Source organism: Ictalurus punctatus, chromosome 26 (assembly GCF_001660625.3).
Source record: "Ictalurus punctatus breed USDA103 chromosome 26, Coco_2.0, whole genome shotgun sequence".
In the NCBI taxonomy this organism is placed as follows: Eukaryota; Metazoa; Chordata; class Actinopteri; order Siluriformes; family Ictaluridae; genus Ictalurus; species Ictalurus punctatus.
In genome coordinates this window covers 13,909,206-13,925,807 of record NC_030441.2, presented here as the reverse complement: position 1 = coordinate 13,925,807, position 16,602 = coordinate 13,909,206, and the positions used below count along the sequence as shown (strand labels likewise).

The window sequence follows — 16,602 nt, the reverse complement described above, 5'->3', positions numbered from 1 at the left end:
ATCAGAGCTATGTTTAGCGATAAGACTAGCGCAGTGAAGGCCCTGTTCCAGGAATTATGGACCCTGAAATATCTGACTAGACAGAAAAGAGAGGCCAAGTAAAACAGCATGGCATACTGGGAAAGGAGGATACAGCGAGACAGACAGAAGCCTGATTCCAATAACATAAACTCCCTATTCACTTCTCCTAGGGAGACCAGGCAAGAGAAATGAAGCAGGATTGAGTAAACATCAGCTTGTGAATGTTACATCGCACAATCTCTTTGGCTTCCTTTGAAATGTACCACAGCGGAAAAACTAAAAAAGTGAACAATTAAATATTATTAGATGAATTGATATGGCTCAGCATGAGGGGCGTGGTTAGGGGAAGTGAGCTAGGGCTGAACTTTTGTGAAATAGAATGCAGCCGGAGGAGGGCTGTAGGGATTTAAAGGTAGCAGCGGGTGCTGCTGCCCACCAACTCCAGTTTGATTGACAGAGGAAGATGAGGTGCTGTGTTCTGCTCGTGCTGTTTCTCCAATATCTGGGAGGTTCAGGTGAGTCATGTGTATGCATTTTATCTTCACAATACTACATTACCATTGGTTTTTATGCGTCATATTTATGGATGATCTGAATTAACATAATGTACAGAATATAAGGATAGAACAACATTTCCAGTACAAACGCTGGTAAGTTCATCCAAGATTAGACTGACCTTCAATCAATCAATTCGGCTCTGATATAGACCATTCTATCAGCAGGCATAGTTTAAGTCTAATAAACGGAGTACAAATCAAATCAACAAGTGAGAACAGTAGAACATTGTTGGTAGGTTTTAGTTGTTGGTAGACATCCAGCGTTTTGTTTCCCCTCCTGCAAACCTGAAAAAAAAAGTCTCTAAAGAAAACAAAAGAAGAAAATCTGAGAAATTTGAAAGCTTCAAAAATGATTCATGCCATCAATTGTTATTTACAATCATTTCTGTACCGGCATCAAATCTGAGTTTATTGTCTACAATTATACAATTGTATTTATATCGTTTACGCTGCTTTACAGTTACCCACGACCTTTGAACATTCAAACATACTGATAGTTCACATAATAGAATTAAAGTACAGTACACTTCATTTATATCTATGTTTGAGCTGCTTACAGAACAAACACTTATAGAACAAGTAAAAAAAAAAAAAACTTATAACTAAGTATTTACAGTACATAAGGGCCATAAACTGTGCCCTAGGACTAGCTTCCATATTTATCAAAATTCTCAGACATATTATAATCTCAAACGTTCTTTGTAGCATGTAATGATGCAGATTTACACAAATTTATTCCCAGATTTACCTAGATTTTGCAAATCTCCATGACCGATTTAAAAACAGGTATTACCTTCATCCAACAGGCCTCCCTCTGTTTGAACTGAGTTCTAAAGCAGACGATGCACTAAGGATGGCCCTAGACGAGATCAACGCTCGTTATGCTCGGCTTCACCTCTACAGGGTGTCCAAGGCTACAGTCACAAGAGTAGGTGGAATTGCACATTTATTTTTAAAAGGGTGCTTGCAGTGACACTTCAGTCAAACCATTTTATCTAAGAGACCTTCATCCTCTTATACTTCATCCTCTCTAATTATCAAACAATGCAGACCTACAACTGAATATGAATAATGAAGGAATTTATAGTAATGAATAAACATGAATTCTTCCACCTGAAAAAGTAATCCAATTTCTGAAAGTCCAGTTAATGCAGATTAAGAGTATATATTTACCAACACCTTTGACTAAAGAGTTCATGAAAAAAATATGTTAAATAAACATTAATTGCCTCAACTCAACAACTGCCCTTACACTTCCATTATAAGCTATTTTTGAGTGAAAAAGGGGTTTTCATTGTCTTCTCACTACAGAGAATCATGTCACATATACACCACAGAAGTATTGGAAATTTGATTGAAAAAGCACTGGAATATTCCTTTATGCTTTTCTTCTGCTAAATATTTCCATGTATTATACTGTAGATATCCAAATACCTATTTTAATATTTAGTGGTCGATCTTTCAAGACTTGATGCATATCCACAATGATTCATAATTCAAGTAAAATGCATGAAATCCTGAAATATCTGTTCCAATAAAATCATTCATTATCTGAGAGGCCTTGTAAATACCATTCCTAAGCAAACACACATATTGGGTAGACAGCTTTGATGGATTTCCCTGTTACTTGGTGCACTGATGCTTATGAAGTGTGTTTGTGAAGAATACGGCATATAATGCAAAGGTTTTCTCCTTCTCCTTGCTACAGGTTGTTCCACTGGGGATGAACACGTATGATATGATGCTGAAATTTGGGATAAGGGAGACAGAATGTCGGAAGGGCTCTGGGATTGACCCTCAGGGCTGCGCGTACCGTAGAGGCTTCTTTGTGGTAGGCCTCATTTGTTTGATTATTTACTGATCTTGGTCCAGCTCTTTTAATTCGGATTCTTACGTGGACTATCATGATAAGAACACTAAAACTGATCTCAGATCAGTCTTAAGAGGTGCATAACTTAGTGCCTTCTGTTTAAATTCATCATAAGTCAGTGGTGTTTGTCTGCAGATTGCAGTTCACAGAAAACTTGCGTTTCAGTTCGTATGTGAAGATCTGAAAAGCAAAACATACTGATATCATTCTTTTCCAAAGAATTTGTTAGCTAGTTAGCTAACATAAGACTTTGGTAGACAAGCTTGATAGTACTGCATGTTGTAGCCGGCTAGAATTAGCTCTGAAAATTCTGAGCATTTATCAGTATGACTTATGATTTCTGTCAGGTTAGCTTAAGTCATATTCATAGACTACATGCTCAGAATTTTCATTGCTAGCTAACATTGTCTATCCTGACAGGATTTCTGAGAGGAATTTTAAGTCATTCATAGATTGTCCACTGCTAACTAGCCAGCTAGCTGACATGAGCAGACATGACAGAATTTCTGAGAGGATCCTTTTAAGCCTATAAATAAACAGCTGGCTAGTTAGCAGTGGCCATTCTGAGCATTTGATGAATAACTTCAAACGCATGAAACCAGTTAGCTATTATAACAGCATTCCTGAAGGGAATATTAATTCATATTTATAAATGCTTACAATTTGACTAATGCTAGCCAGCTAGTTAAATTTTAATATGCTTTTCTGCTGATACTTAGCTACCATAGGATGAATTGACAGGACTACTTTTGAACTCTGGGTGCCCAAGTAATGAGGGGCAGGTCTTTGAATTCAAATATGGGATTAAGGAGACGGCCACTATTCTGCAGTCTGCAGACAGGTCCGTCCTTAAAATCTGTGTGCAAATTTCAAAAGCTAATCCTAAATCTTTGATAATTTCTTGTTTTGTACATCAATATAACGCTCAGAGGACAGAATGCAACATTCAGTGATTACAGTATGTATGCATTTACTTGTGTACACTGACTTAGAGTAGATTACAATATGCACATTTCTGAGTTCTTTAAGCCCAACCATGAACTAAAATATGTGAATCAGTGTAGATGTATTGCATATTAAACTAGCCTTTTTTTTTTTTAAAAGAAAAGTGAAGAGAATTTAACAGGTTAACATTCTGCAAAGGGTCAGACCTTGTAGTTGTGAAATGGTGAGTGACGAAAATGCTCTGAACTCTTCACATAGCTGACCTCTATTTGGTGCCATGCCAACAGAACCTTTCCAAGCAAATTCAAAGAAACCGAAAGTTTGGAATGACACATTCCATGAAAAAACAAAAGTTTTAGCCCAGTTTACTTTGCTCTTGCATAACAATTTTCAAATCCACCCCCCTTGATTTTAACCCAATCTTTGTTCCGAACCCTCTTTCTCGTCATCCCTTCTGCTGTGTCCAGTTGGAGGCAGGCTGCCACATCAGAGCACGTTTGTCTGAGAGACTCACCAATATTGTCTCCCTAAAATGCAGCCCGGCACAAAGTTCTAGCTCCGAGTCCAGTGAAGAGGTGAGTGAGAAATTCTGCATTTATATACTGTGTATGAGTCCAGGGTACATATGAATACTCATAAAAGATTGGGTGGCTAATTGAGAATTCAAGGTAAATTAACTCATTGATTTTGTGGTTGCAGGTGTGGACCGGATGGCACTACGATCCAAATCGCCTTGCCCGTAGAGGTAAGTACATTTATAAAGACAGGTTTTGTGTCCAGTGGATTAATTCTGTTATGTAAGTGTGAGATTTGCACACTAAGTGCACGGGGTGTTCTCCATGCCACATCACTGTATGCACCAGTTGAGGAGGTTATATACAAATACACACTTACCCTAGAGTGTTTGCTGCCGCATGCTCTAGTGCTAACCTTCATAAATGATAAAGTAAGAAAGAAAGACCTGTGGATGTTTCTAAAATTAACAAATAAGACAAGCAGATTATGATAACCAGCATTAACCAGAACAAGATATCTAGAATTTAGATACAGTACATTGATAATCTTATGGGATTACATACCAGGCATTAAAATCTATGTAGGTTTGATCCATCCTGAAACTGGCTCCTTAACCGACATAGTACTTCATAATACCCACTTAATTTATTTTTATTTTTCACATTTGCTACAGACCCTGTACCTTCGACTGGGACTCCAAGCTCTCACGCACCTCCACCGATACATCCTGGGCGCTATGGTGACATCAACATTGGTGAAGATTATATGAGCAACCATCTGGAATAACCACAGCCATTTTTTAAGCGTACAAAAGTGAGGGATATAGGAATACAGGCTATGGAGATTTAAGTCTGATTTTGTATAGGTGCTAGAAAGTTCAGGAGGTGCTATATAACATTCAAGATTACTTAAATGTTCAAAAATTATGAAATAAAAATTTCAGTAACATAGCCTGTCCACATAGTGGGCATCCTCTTTGACAAATATTATAATAAACCGCATCATCTTGCTATTGCGATTGGTTCTAGCAGATTCTGTTTGTTAAGATTAGGCTGTATCACTTGTATGCACACACGTACACGCTCTCCTTGTCGACTCAAATACCCACATCAACAAGACCTTTAAGTTAAATTTCCACAAAAACACTATTAAAAGGGGATCAGCACCTGTACTTAGCAATGTGATGCTAATGGTTAACTATAGTAGCATTTTACCTGCTGAACGTTCTTTTAATGAGGTATAAACCACCTTTATCCCGCAAGCTCTATTCTCAAATCTGTTTAATAGAGGCAAACAGGCATTGTAAGGTATGAAAACCTTTATACTGTGGCTGTGACATTACATTGCCCCAATCAATACCATTAGACACTGACATTAAAAGACAAGAATAGATAGTGTTCCCATGGTTTAAGACTGGATAATTAACTTTAATAATTTAATGTTTACATCATCAAAATCCTTAAAAAGAAACATTATATTGTTGAATATTCAGTCTTCCAAAACACAGATGTCCTTCCAAGAGGAATACATGGTTCTGTAAGGTAATACACATGTTTATACATATATGGCATGGTCATTTTGCTGCTCGGTTACAGCTATTGTGTGGTCTGATTTCATGTTGTTAACCAGCTCTGATCTTCATAATTTCAGTAGGGTTGTATTAAGGACTGTTAATAAGTTGTAATAAGGACTGTTGAAAAAAAAAAATCTCACTGGTAATTTAACCAAAACATTAAAACAATTTTGACATGCCTATACAAGAAGGACTGTTCATTGACTGCTCCCTGCTAAAGGATGAGACCATAAGTAACCATCAGGTAGGACATTGTTCCCAAGTCGCAGGACATGAGCTACACACACCAAGCCACTCGAAGTCCATGATATATGAACAACTGTTACCAGGATGCCGGAATTCTTGGCATAAGACAGCATGATCAGAAACAGACAATTACAGCAGGCGATATTGTACAGTAAAATACTGAATCGTTGTGAATTGTGTAGGTAAGTCAGACAGGTTCAGCACAATTTTCGCACAGAATTCTCGGAGCAATCATGACAAGTCTCTTCATTCCTCTTCATTTAGGTGACAGGCTTATTTTGATGAAATGTCCCTTATTAAATATTTCCCAAATCTTTTCCCAAAGAATTTGTCTCAACTGTTACCTAGATTTAAATAGCGTGAATCATTTTATGCACTGTTTTCTGAAAAAATCGACACTCATCATCACTGAAAGAGGTTACACAAACATTCTTGAAAATTCCCAAGCACCCCTAAAGAACGCTAAGCACATTCACCAGTATATTCGATCACTGTCTCTTGCAGGCAAACAGGAAGTGCCAGGCCTCGGTACAAAAACACAACATTTACTACTCTCTCAAACAATCATCTTCAACCCTTAACAACTTCATCCTAAAATAAAAAATGTCTTCATATATTTAAATAAATTCATATAAAAAACAAAGGCAAAGTTCATCCTTCCTGTGAGTTCCCTATAGTTTCTGACATTCAGCCACCCAAAATCAAACCAGCTTTTGTATGATTCATAGAATTTTGCCCTTATGTCCATGCAGTACCAGTATGTTGCAGCGATTTCCTTCATGTTGTAGTTTGAAATTGAATTTGATACTGAGTGCACCAGTGCATATTAAAGCTGAGAGTAATTTTGATCGCTTGTCCACAAAGTCAAAAATGGTTTAAAAGCCAGTTATACAGATTGCTATTTATCCACATTCCTGTATGAGGGGTCAATAAGGAGCATCCAAGGACATTCCAGTACTCTCAGTTTGTCAGTTTGGTGCCGTTGTCCCGTTTAGGTGGGGCAGGAGGTGGGCCTCGCCTTATTGTTGCATAGCCAGAGATGTTGCTGGATATATACCCACTCCCACTATGTCTTTGCTGGTCAAGAAGCTCTGGAGGAGGTGGAGGCAGTACCATGTCATCCATGGTGGCCACAGGGTCCAACTTGGCTGCAGAGTTTCGCAAAGACTTGCGCCTTAGAGTCCGGTTCAAGTCCTCTAGAAAGTTTGGCTGAGTGCTTCCCTTTGTAGAGGTTGAAGGTGCGGGCCCTCCCTGAAGAGGTGGAGATACTGATGGAGGCTCTGGATTTGTATTGTTGCGGCGCAGTGACGTAGGAGGTGCTGTCTTCTTCAGGGAGTTCTTGCTCCATGTAGGCTGGGGCTGGGGGTTCACCACAGCAACTTTTGGGGTGCCTGGTAGGGGCGGTGGAGGTGGGAGATCTGATATATGTGGAGGAGGAGGAGGAGGAGGAGGGGGAGGAGGAAAGCTGTTATTCTCAGTTGGAGCATGGGAGGGAAAATGTGTGCTGGGCTGCTGGTTTTGACCCACTCTGTTCTGCAAAGCCAGTGGTAGATTGGCCAGGTTCAGTTTGCCAGGTTTAGGTGGTGCAGGTGGTCCAGTAAAATAATCCTTCGAAGGAGAACCAGAAGACACGGAAGCAGTAGAAGCTGTGCTGGGGTTGAACTTGCTCACTAGATTTTGGCGGGACTCCTGGTATTCGGCTGAAGAGTTGAACTTGACACTAGAGTTGCGTAGAGGGGTCGGGGGAGGCTTCTTGTTTCCGCCATAGGATCCAGAGGGGGCCTTCATTGGAGAACTTAGATGTGAAGGGGGCAGTGGAGGTGGAGGTGGTGGTGCTGGACCTGGGGGAGGTGGAGGAGGTGGACATGGGGGTGGTGGTGCTGGGAAAGAGAGTGTAGTATCCGGAGGTGGTGGTGGAAACTCAGGTGACCGCTGTTGCTGCTGAACTTGTCCACCAGGTTGCCATTTTGGTTTAGTTTTAACTGCAGGTGCTGATAGTGGAGGTTTGTGAGTTTCTACATGGTTGGCCACTAAGGGAACGGCACCTGGAAACTGGCTGGCAAGCTGTTTGACCAAAGATGATGTAGTAGAGGTCTGGTTCAAAGGGGGCATCGTCTTGGTGATGCTCTGCTGCTTGGGTAGTGTAGGTGGTGGATGAGATTTCACTGGTGCAGGAGGGGGTGGAGGTGGTGGTGGAGGTGGAGGAGGTGGAGGAGGACCTGGAAAAAGAGGTGCAACTGGAGACACTTGCATGGTGACGCCTGATGGTTTTGGTGCAGTTTGAGGTGGAAATGCTCCAGGAAAGATTTTGGGCAACGCTCGAGGTGGCCCTGGGGCAGGTGGTGGGGGAGGTGGAGGAGGGGGAGGTGGAGGTGGTGCTAGAGAAGGAAGCTGCTGAGGTGGGAGAGGAGGGGCAGGAGGAGTGGGGGGTGGTGGTGGTGGAGGAGGTGGAGGGGGTGGTGGCGACTGAGTTTGACTGCCTGAAGGGGATACATCCCTGGGTATGCTGGGGAACTTCTGGGCTAGAATGTGTTTGAGGCCATTGGAAGTTAATGGAGGTGGGGCTGGTTGTGCCGGGGGTGGAGGAGGCAGGCTGTTGGTTTGCAGTGGAGGTGGCGGAGGGGGAAAAGCATCAGATCGGAAGGGGGATGGTGGTGGAGATGGAAGACTTTGAGACTGGATAGGTGGAGGTGGAGGAAAAGGCTGGGACTGGATAGGTAGTGGAGGTGGAGCAAGGGGGTGGGATTGAATAGGTGCTGGAGGTGGTGGTGGGGGTAAAGCTTGACACTGGATAGGTTCTGGAGGTGGGGGAAAAAGGTGGGATTGGATAGTTGCTGGAGGTGGGGGTGGGGGAAAAGAGTGGGATTGGACAGGTGCTGGAGGTGGGGGAAAAGAGTGGGATTGGATAGCTGCTGGAGGTGGAGGTGGAGGAAGAGGGTGGGACTGGGTTGGTGGTGGAGGTGGAGATGGCAGTGGTGGAGAAGGTGGGGGTGGTGGCATGAACTGAGGCACAGTGGCTGGGCTTGGAGGGCCAAGTTTTAGGACGGCCATTGCTGAACCTGGAGCAGGCATAGGTGCTGGTGGAGGAGGTGGTGGTGGGGGTGGGGCATTTGCTCCTGGTGGAATATTGTTGATGTGGGGCTTCAAAGGCTGAGGGGATGGTACTGGAAGCACCTGCTGTGCTTGGGGGTGTGGCTTAGCAGCCTGAGAGGCATTCTTCAGGCGGTTGATGGTGCTGTATTTGGCAAATATATGTGGGCCTGAGTAGTGATGGAAGCAGACAGGAGGAGGGGGTGGCGGAGGAGGTGGTGGCGGTGGGGGTGGAGCTGGAGAGGATTGGGCCAGTACTGGAGAGGGCAGGGGCAGAACTGGAGAGGACTGGAGTAGGACTGGAGAAAGCTTGGGTGGAGCTGGAGAGGGCTGGGGCAGAACTGGAGAGGATTGGGGTAGAACTTGAGAGAGCTTGGGTGGAGTTGGAGCAGGATGGGGAGGAGCTGGAGATGGCATGGGAGGAGCTTGAATGGAGGTTTGAGTAATGCTACTACGAGGTTGCAAGGCTGACTGTGCATGTGGGTGTGGCACTGAATTTGACTGAGGCTGCACATGCTGCTGCAAATGCACTGAGGCAGCTGTATGCTGCTGCTGCGCCAAATGAAGAGTGTTATAGTGTGCATGGCTGGAGTGGCCACTATGGACACTGTGGATAGAATGGCTTGAACGCGTTGACTCTGGTCTCGTCTAAGAGGAAAAAAATATACAAATAGAACATTTAACAAAATACACACCACGATAATTTATTTAACAGAGTCTGTCTCCATGTGAAAGATAAGAATGAAGTTGGAGCCACTGGTCATATTGTCAGATCCAGTATTAATAAATAAATGCTTAGACTAAATTTACATCAACTAAAAGTTAGGTTTTTTTTCCTCTTTCAGCACGAGACTAAGCAAATTACCCACACAGACATTTTTCCATAGCATTATTTAAGCCAACTTGACCAAATATTCTAACAATTCTTGAGCTCAGTGTAAGCAACAAGTACACAAAAACATGGTATTCTAATGCACGCTATGAGGTACCAATACACAGATATGCTTTTGAGAAATTAAGTAATGAATGTTTACTGCCAAAAGGTAAAACTGGTCTTAGGGTACATAGAAAAGGCAAACTTGCAGTGAAGCCAAGAGATGTTAAGTGCAGTTAGAACACTACACAAAACTGCTTTTAGATCAGGCATTCAGCAACTCACTCTGGTACTCTCCTCCATCTGTGTGCCTCTCTTCCAGGCCTCGGAGAAGATGGAGCTGACGACACTCTGTGAGCGCGCATGTGTGGACGAGGTGCCATCTGACACCCCGCTGTCCGTCTGACTGGAGTGGTTGGATTGTGACTCTATAAGGACACACCAAGATCAAGAACCATCATGATCCAGCAACTTGCACACAGACTGTACTTGATTTGACTGAAACCAAAGCTATAAATTGCGAATAAAATGTCTCATAAGCTATGAGAAAGAATTCTGTGTGTGTGCAGTTCACAAATCTCCATCCAAGTAGAAGTAGTTGGTATTAGGGTAATAATGAAGCACTCGAAACATTCCACCAAGAGCTATTCATGTTCAATGCTAATATGATACAATCCCCACTATGAGGACTATTTGCTAGCCAAAAACATATTTGATCACCTGATAGAGAATATGTGATAGCATGTACAGATCAGGTACAATTAAGTCAGGTTTAACAGTGAAAGTTGTATATAATGTCACATCATACACAGTCAAGTTGGAGCTTCCAGGAAGGTCTATGGATTTACAAGTCAAAAACAAGTTTAAGTTCTCGGGCTTAACACTGTTTAACAGTATTGTTAGGGTCACTGCAACATTGGCAACCTTTCTAGCATCAGTACTACCTGCTTAAGATGTGTTAGCACAGTTAGGATTTTTACACTTCTGTCTTTTCTGAAGCAATCCTTCAATCAACAGAGCTTCAACCGCTAGTGTAGTCATGAAGTATGACAAATTGACTAATGTCACCTTCCTATGAATTCTATGAATGAACACATATTCTAATCAGTCGCAGTGAGTGATGTTTGTACGTGACGCACCAGGGTTGCTGACTGAGCTGGTGCCAGACTTGATGCTGGAGCTGGATAGAGAAGACCAGTCGTAAGCGGCCTCAGTGCGTTTCATAGCCTCCTGATAGTTCAGGTACAGCTGCTTCCCATACTGCAGAAACACACGCACACACCTCTTATGAAGTATCTTATACATTAGTATGACTAAACTTGGTTACAGTCCTCAGCAGCTATCAACATCGAGCTGGCTATATGTTGAAAGACATGACATGACAGGTCTAAGCTACACGAGCTTAGCGGCAATTTGGTTACCTTGGCAATGCGGATGCCGTTGACCCATTGGTGCAGGGTTCTGACATCATCGCAGCACAGATACTTGATGTACTGAGACTTCTTCTGAATCTGAGGGTGCTGTGGGGACAGTCCAGGGTGTTAACATGACTAGACAAGATTTCCAAAGTATCTTTGATGAGGTGGTACCTACAGCTACCACCAGAGGGCAGCAACATGTCTGATTCACACCAATACACACATGGACAAACGTAATGACGCTGCACAATATTCAAGCCTGTTGAAATTCTACAGACAGTATGGAATCTTAAATAGCAAAATTTCAGGAAACCTAAATACATGAATGCTGGTGTTGTGGAAAGTGATGTGCAATACAATGTATAAATAATATACAAACATTTCTTCCTGGGGTAATGTTATATATGCTTTACTCCCACCAGTCATAAGACTGATGCTGCTCATCACAACCATACAGTTTTTCTGAAAATTACATGTTCATTCAAATGTAGCATTGTATGTTCTGTGTGTCTGGACCTGTAATTTATTATTTATCCTAATAGAAAACCACCATGACCCTTAAATGTTTTCAAATATTAGCGTCAATAGGTTGGTGCACCCCCACATTGCATGTACATTTGTGTTTAGTTCTGCTTGAGTAGCAAAGTACGTGGAGGGTTGCCAATGCCAAGTGATCAAGCGCATTAATTAGAATAACAGACCACACCCATTAAGACTGTTCTTGGATTGGTCTGATCTACATGATCATAAATCTTTTTAAAACTTTTTTTTTTAACTTCAAACCTTATGTTCAATATAACACACAAGTCTGATATAAACATTTGTAATTTTATAGGATGTTACTTGGCACTTTCCGTAAATGTGTAAAAAGGTATAAAAAGCATGTCTGGCATGACTAAATGATGTGATATCTGGCAAGCAGGAGGATAGCTCTGATATATGACAGTCCTGACAGAGAGCTGAAATGGAGGACTAATGATATTACAACACACAGGATGTTTCAGTGTCAAACCCAAGGGACCATTTACAGGCATACATAGATTGATCTTAAAGCTGATGTACGGGATACTGGCATTGAATGAGATTTCTTTCTCAACCAACACACACACACACACACACGCACGCACGCACGCACACCTTGAGGGCGAGGCAGTAGTCAGTGGGAGCTTTATACTTGCTCCGGTAGTCTTGTCCGTAATAAACATTTACATGATCCAGTTGCAGGAAGCACACCAAGTCTTTAGAGGCCTGGAGGAGAAACCATAAAAGATGATGTCATTCTTTTTTTTTTTATATTACTCCATTACAGTTATTAATTGGAATGAAGGTAATGTGACACTAGGGACGTATAAATACATAAAATACCTGAAGGAAAAGCTACACTCTAAAGTGATCTCAGAGTAAATGTAAGGAAAACATGGCTGTGCTTTGAGAAAAAAAAGATGAATACGTGTGTATATATTCCCAATGGGTTAAAGTAGACAGACCCAGTACCAGGCAGCATATGGTTTACACTATGCTAAGTGGATCCATAAACAGGAAATACCACTGAGAAACTCATTTGGCTCACTGTCCCTTACACACACACAGTGATTAAAAAAAAAAAAAAAAAGAGTAATAAAATATGTGATAACACACACACACACAAACACACACACACACACACACACACACACACACACCTTGGCCTTGCCCTTAGGCACAAAGTAAATGCCAGACGCTCGTAGTAAGAAGTAGCGCTTCTTCCATGACTTTTTCCCATCATCCTTCAGCCAGAGCACTCCCTCAATCTCTGGCACTGATACAGAGCCACCGCAGAAACACTCCTACACACACACACACACACACATTCAATGTTAGCATTCATAACCACCACAATCAGTGCATGAGTAGATCAAGTACACCGCAGTGCATTACTGAAAGTTATGAAGGGTTGCCAAATATATATGTATGTGTCTTAATTACCCCAAGACACACAAAATCTTTTTAACCCTCCTATTATATTATGGTTATTATATTTTGACCCATTTCCACATTTAAGATGTCTGAAATACTGGTTACTCTCTGTTATCCTCTTTGATATATATATATATATTTTTAAACTTTTTTAAATATTTTTTTTCCTCATTTAGGGTCATGAACAAACATTTCTTCCTATGCCTTGTCTCGGACAAGCCGTAATAAAAGTTTACTGTTTTAAGCTGTTCTTTGCTGTTTTTTTGTGTGTATCAAACTGTGGAAGTCATTTTGACCCATAACATAATGGATGTGACTTTTTCCCCCCAACATAATAGGAGGGTTAAATATAACATTTTATATATGATTAGATGATTAGTTATGCTTTCTGAATTATGGGTCAGGATCAAATCAGGGACCCTGGTGCTGTGCAGCTCATGTATGAATCCATTCTTAATAATTTTCTAAGCTTTTTTGAACTTTGAATACAGCTGAGTTACGATACTCGGACGTCTAAAATCCAATGCCTTGACCAAGAGGTCAAGGTAAAAATATTAAGATGAATCCCATTATTAACATAGTAATACAAGTGTGTGTGCTTTTAGGAACGTGTGTGAGACTGACCTCCAGCAGTGCCTCCTTGTTTCTGTCGGCCATCTCAGAAGTCTCCTTTTTTCCCAGTAGGTAGTTCTGGAAAACGTCAGGACCAGACAGATAAGTGCGACATATATGAGGAAGTGATATCAGACCTGATGTCTTGCACACATCAGGTGTGAGATGTAAAGGTCTTACCTGCGGGTTCTTGAAGAGCGCATACTTCTCAATACGCTCGATGAACATCAGCTTGTTCTGGCTGTCTCTGGTCCAGTTAAGCAGGTTCTCCACCAGGTTCTCATGGTCCTCAAAAATACGCTCTGAAGAGAGAGAGAGAGAAAGAGCGAGAGAATGAGTGTTTTCACATTCAAATGAATAGGCTCACCCCCCCTTAAATAAGTAGAGCAGAACCTCTCTACATACAGTAAGACATATGGATCAGTTCAGACAGAATAAGCAACGTAAATGTAATATTTAACGGAATGCATGATGTAGACTAAATAATCTGTTTATATTAGTCACAGGAAACAGGTTTCAGTCTATAAATGCTTTTATATTGTTCTTCTATACAAGTCCTGGCTCACAGCAAGTGACAGTAGTTGTCATGAAGCACTTGTTACACACTGACTGACTCTTCAGTTGAACAAATAACTGGACATACATTATCCAGGAGCTATCTGGACACTATTCTCCTTTGCTCCAACACTTCCACTGGCTCTAGATCGAACTGATGAGGTCAGCCTGTTACTGCGTATCTCCCGTCTTTATTCCAGACCACGGCTTGAGAAGTTGACAACGACATAAGAGCACCTACCCATCTGTAGCTCGGTGATGGTCTCCACCAGAGCCCAGTCAGGACTGTATCCGCAGTGGGACTTATCCAGCAGGCTGTCCAGCACCTGCCTTACACTCTGCCGCTCGTCCACCATCATCGTCTTCGAGCTCTCGTCCGACATGTGCACGCGGATCACCAGCTGTGGAACAGGAAGAAGAAGCAGCAGCGATATCAAACTACTGCTAATGGGTTAGTTTCTTTGCAGAAGTATTGAGAAGACATGACTGGTGAAGAGATATATAAGAATTCTGAAACATTGATGTACTTGTCGAATCTTCACAAAATGGATACCTTTAGAGTTTGATAGTAAATTGAAAGAATTTATAGTCATTATTGTATTTTATATTCCCTTAAAAAAAGGAATATGTTTCTCTGAGAAAGAGAGAAACAGAAAGTTGTACATGAATGAGAGAGAGAGAAAGAGATACAGAGACATGTAGATGGAGATAGACAGAAAGATGTATATAGTACTGTGCATGCAAAAAATATGCTGTAGAGCAAAGACGCCTTCAGAAACTATGAAATTAAATGTTTCTCAGTAAGAAATGAAACAAAGGCGATATTTGGTGTGACGACCCTTTGTTTAAAAAAGAAAAAAAAGTCTCTTGTAGAATTAGTACAGTTTTATAAGGAAATGAGCTGAAAGTTTTATTGAGCATCTTGCAGAACCAGCCACGGTTCTTCTGGAGACTTTGACTGTCGCACTCGCTTCTTATTTTTTCAGCAAGATCCAGCAGCGATCATTATACTTTTTGTCTGAAAAGTGTCTCTTACCACTTAATATGCTGCTTTCTTTACTGGCATGCAAATATTTTTCTGTAACATTTAATACTGTGCTAGAGAACTGATGTTTGGAAATCTAAAATGTTTTTGTACTGACCCGATAATGCCAGTACAGGACAAAAACTATAACAAAGTTTGTACTAAAAAAAAAAAAAATAGGGTGCCTAAGACTTTTGCGCAGTACTGTAGATAATGAGAGAGAGAAAGACTTAAGCCGTGTTTCCACCGAAATTACCCGGAACAATTAGTCCCAGGAACTTTTTTCAAGGGACCATTTGGTTCCTCCAGACCTTTGCTGTCTGCGTTTCCATACAGTGAAGTAAATACAGTAAATACTTCACTAAAATACAGTGAAGATTAGGCAAATTAGTCCGGTGACGTATGGCTGTGTGCGACAAGGATACAAAGCCTTGAAGTATGCTACAATCGAACTGATTCTTGATATGAAGTAAGCTGATCTGAATGGTGTAATGATAATACATGAGAAAAAGACGTAGCAGGCTCTGAGTAGAATACAAACGTTTGAACAGTAACAAAGGTCAGGATTAGGATTCGGCACTCTTATCGCTGCGGCCCGGGTTCGATTCGTGGTCAGGGAATGAATCGTTTTTTTATCTTTGGATAAAGGTTCGTGGTTTAAAAACGGACAGTGTATTTTCAGAAATCTGATAACGACGCTGCAGCAACAACAAGCATGGAGGAGATTCAAATTGTGCTGCTGTTGATTGTGATGTATTGCTTTGCTAAAGAGAAAACGTTGGACGAGCAGTGGTAGTAAAGCGAATTCAGAATGCTCGTAATGCTAGACTTAAAGTAAACTTAAAGATTTTATCAGCTGTTGCCGAGACGACCGTCGTATTTTTTTAAGAAACTCCATTGTGTTGGTTCGAATCGCAATAAACAACTGTTCGCACCGCAACAGACTTTTAAAAATGCTGGTTGAAAAAAAAATAATAATAAAAATGCTGCGTGCACTCAACCAATCAGCATGTTCAACGGCCAAGTCCCACCCCCCAAAGTTCCTGAACTTTGGAAAAAGTACCACCTCCCAAGAACTTAATTTAGACCCTGGTCCCTGTGTGGAAACACACTGAGTACCTCCAAAAGTCCCTAGTTCCTGGGGAAAGTTCCTGCGGTAGAAACACAGCTATAGAGAGAAAACGACAGATACAAAGAGAGAGACAGAAAGATAGAGATCGAGAGATCAGCCGGCCAATGAGAATACACTCAATACAGCTAATCTCTCTCTCTTGTACACAAACAAAAATGCAAACACGCTTCTCGCTCTTTTGCTCAATGCCGTCTTACAGGCAGGTAGATTTGT

At 41.5% G+C, this 16,602-nt stretch overlaps 2 protein-coding genes across 7 annotated transcripts in view; one reads left to right on the top strand and one right to left on the bottom strand.

Moving 5' to 3' along the window:
- Positions 1-378: 378 nt before the first annotated feature.
- Positions 379-4,927, top strand: spp2 (secreted phosphoprotein 2). The gene is made up of 6 exons (XM_017457197.3): positions 379-536; positions 1,385-1,506; positions 2,287-2,409; positions 3,861-3,968; positions 4,093-4,138; positions 4,583-4,927. Exons 1-6 carry the CDS (start codon positions 485-487, stop codon positions 4,693-4,695), a joined length of 564 nt encoding a protein of 187 aa, XP_017312686.1. The 5' UTR covers positions 379-484; the 3' UTR covers positions 4,696-4,927.
- Positions 4,928-5,310: 383 nt separating this feature from the next.
- The window catches only part of raph1b (Ras association (RalGDS/AF-6) and pleckstrin homology domains 1b), a 71,497-nt gene continuing 60,205 nt past the window's right edge, over positions 5,311-16,602 (bottom strand). For all 6 annotated transcript variants that reach the window (XM_047151140.2, XM_017457139.3, XM_017457140.3 and 3 more), the window contains 9 exons: positions 14,475-14,634; positions 13,859-13,980; positions 13,691-13,756; positions 12,793-12,936; positions 12,248-12,358; positions 11,114-11,212; positions 10,832-10,952; positions 9,978-10,120; positions 5,311-9,466 (listed from right to left, as the gene is read on the bottom strand). In XM_047151140.2, coding sequence (XP_047007096.2) covers positions 6,689-9,466; positions 9,978-10,120; positions 10,832-10,952; positions 11,114-11,212; positions 12,248-12,358; positions 12,793-12,936; positions 13,691-13,756; positions 13,859-13,980; positions 14,475-14,634 — 3,744 coding nt within the window. In that variant the 3' untranslated portion in view covers positions 5,311-6,688. The remainder of the gene's footprint in view (positions 9,467-9,977; positions 10,121-10,831; positions 10,953-11,113; positions 11,213-12,247; positions 12,359-12,792; positions 12,937-13,690; positions 13,757-13,858; positions 13,981-14,474; positions 14,635-16,602) is intronic.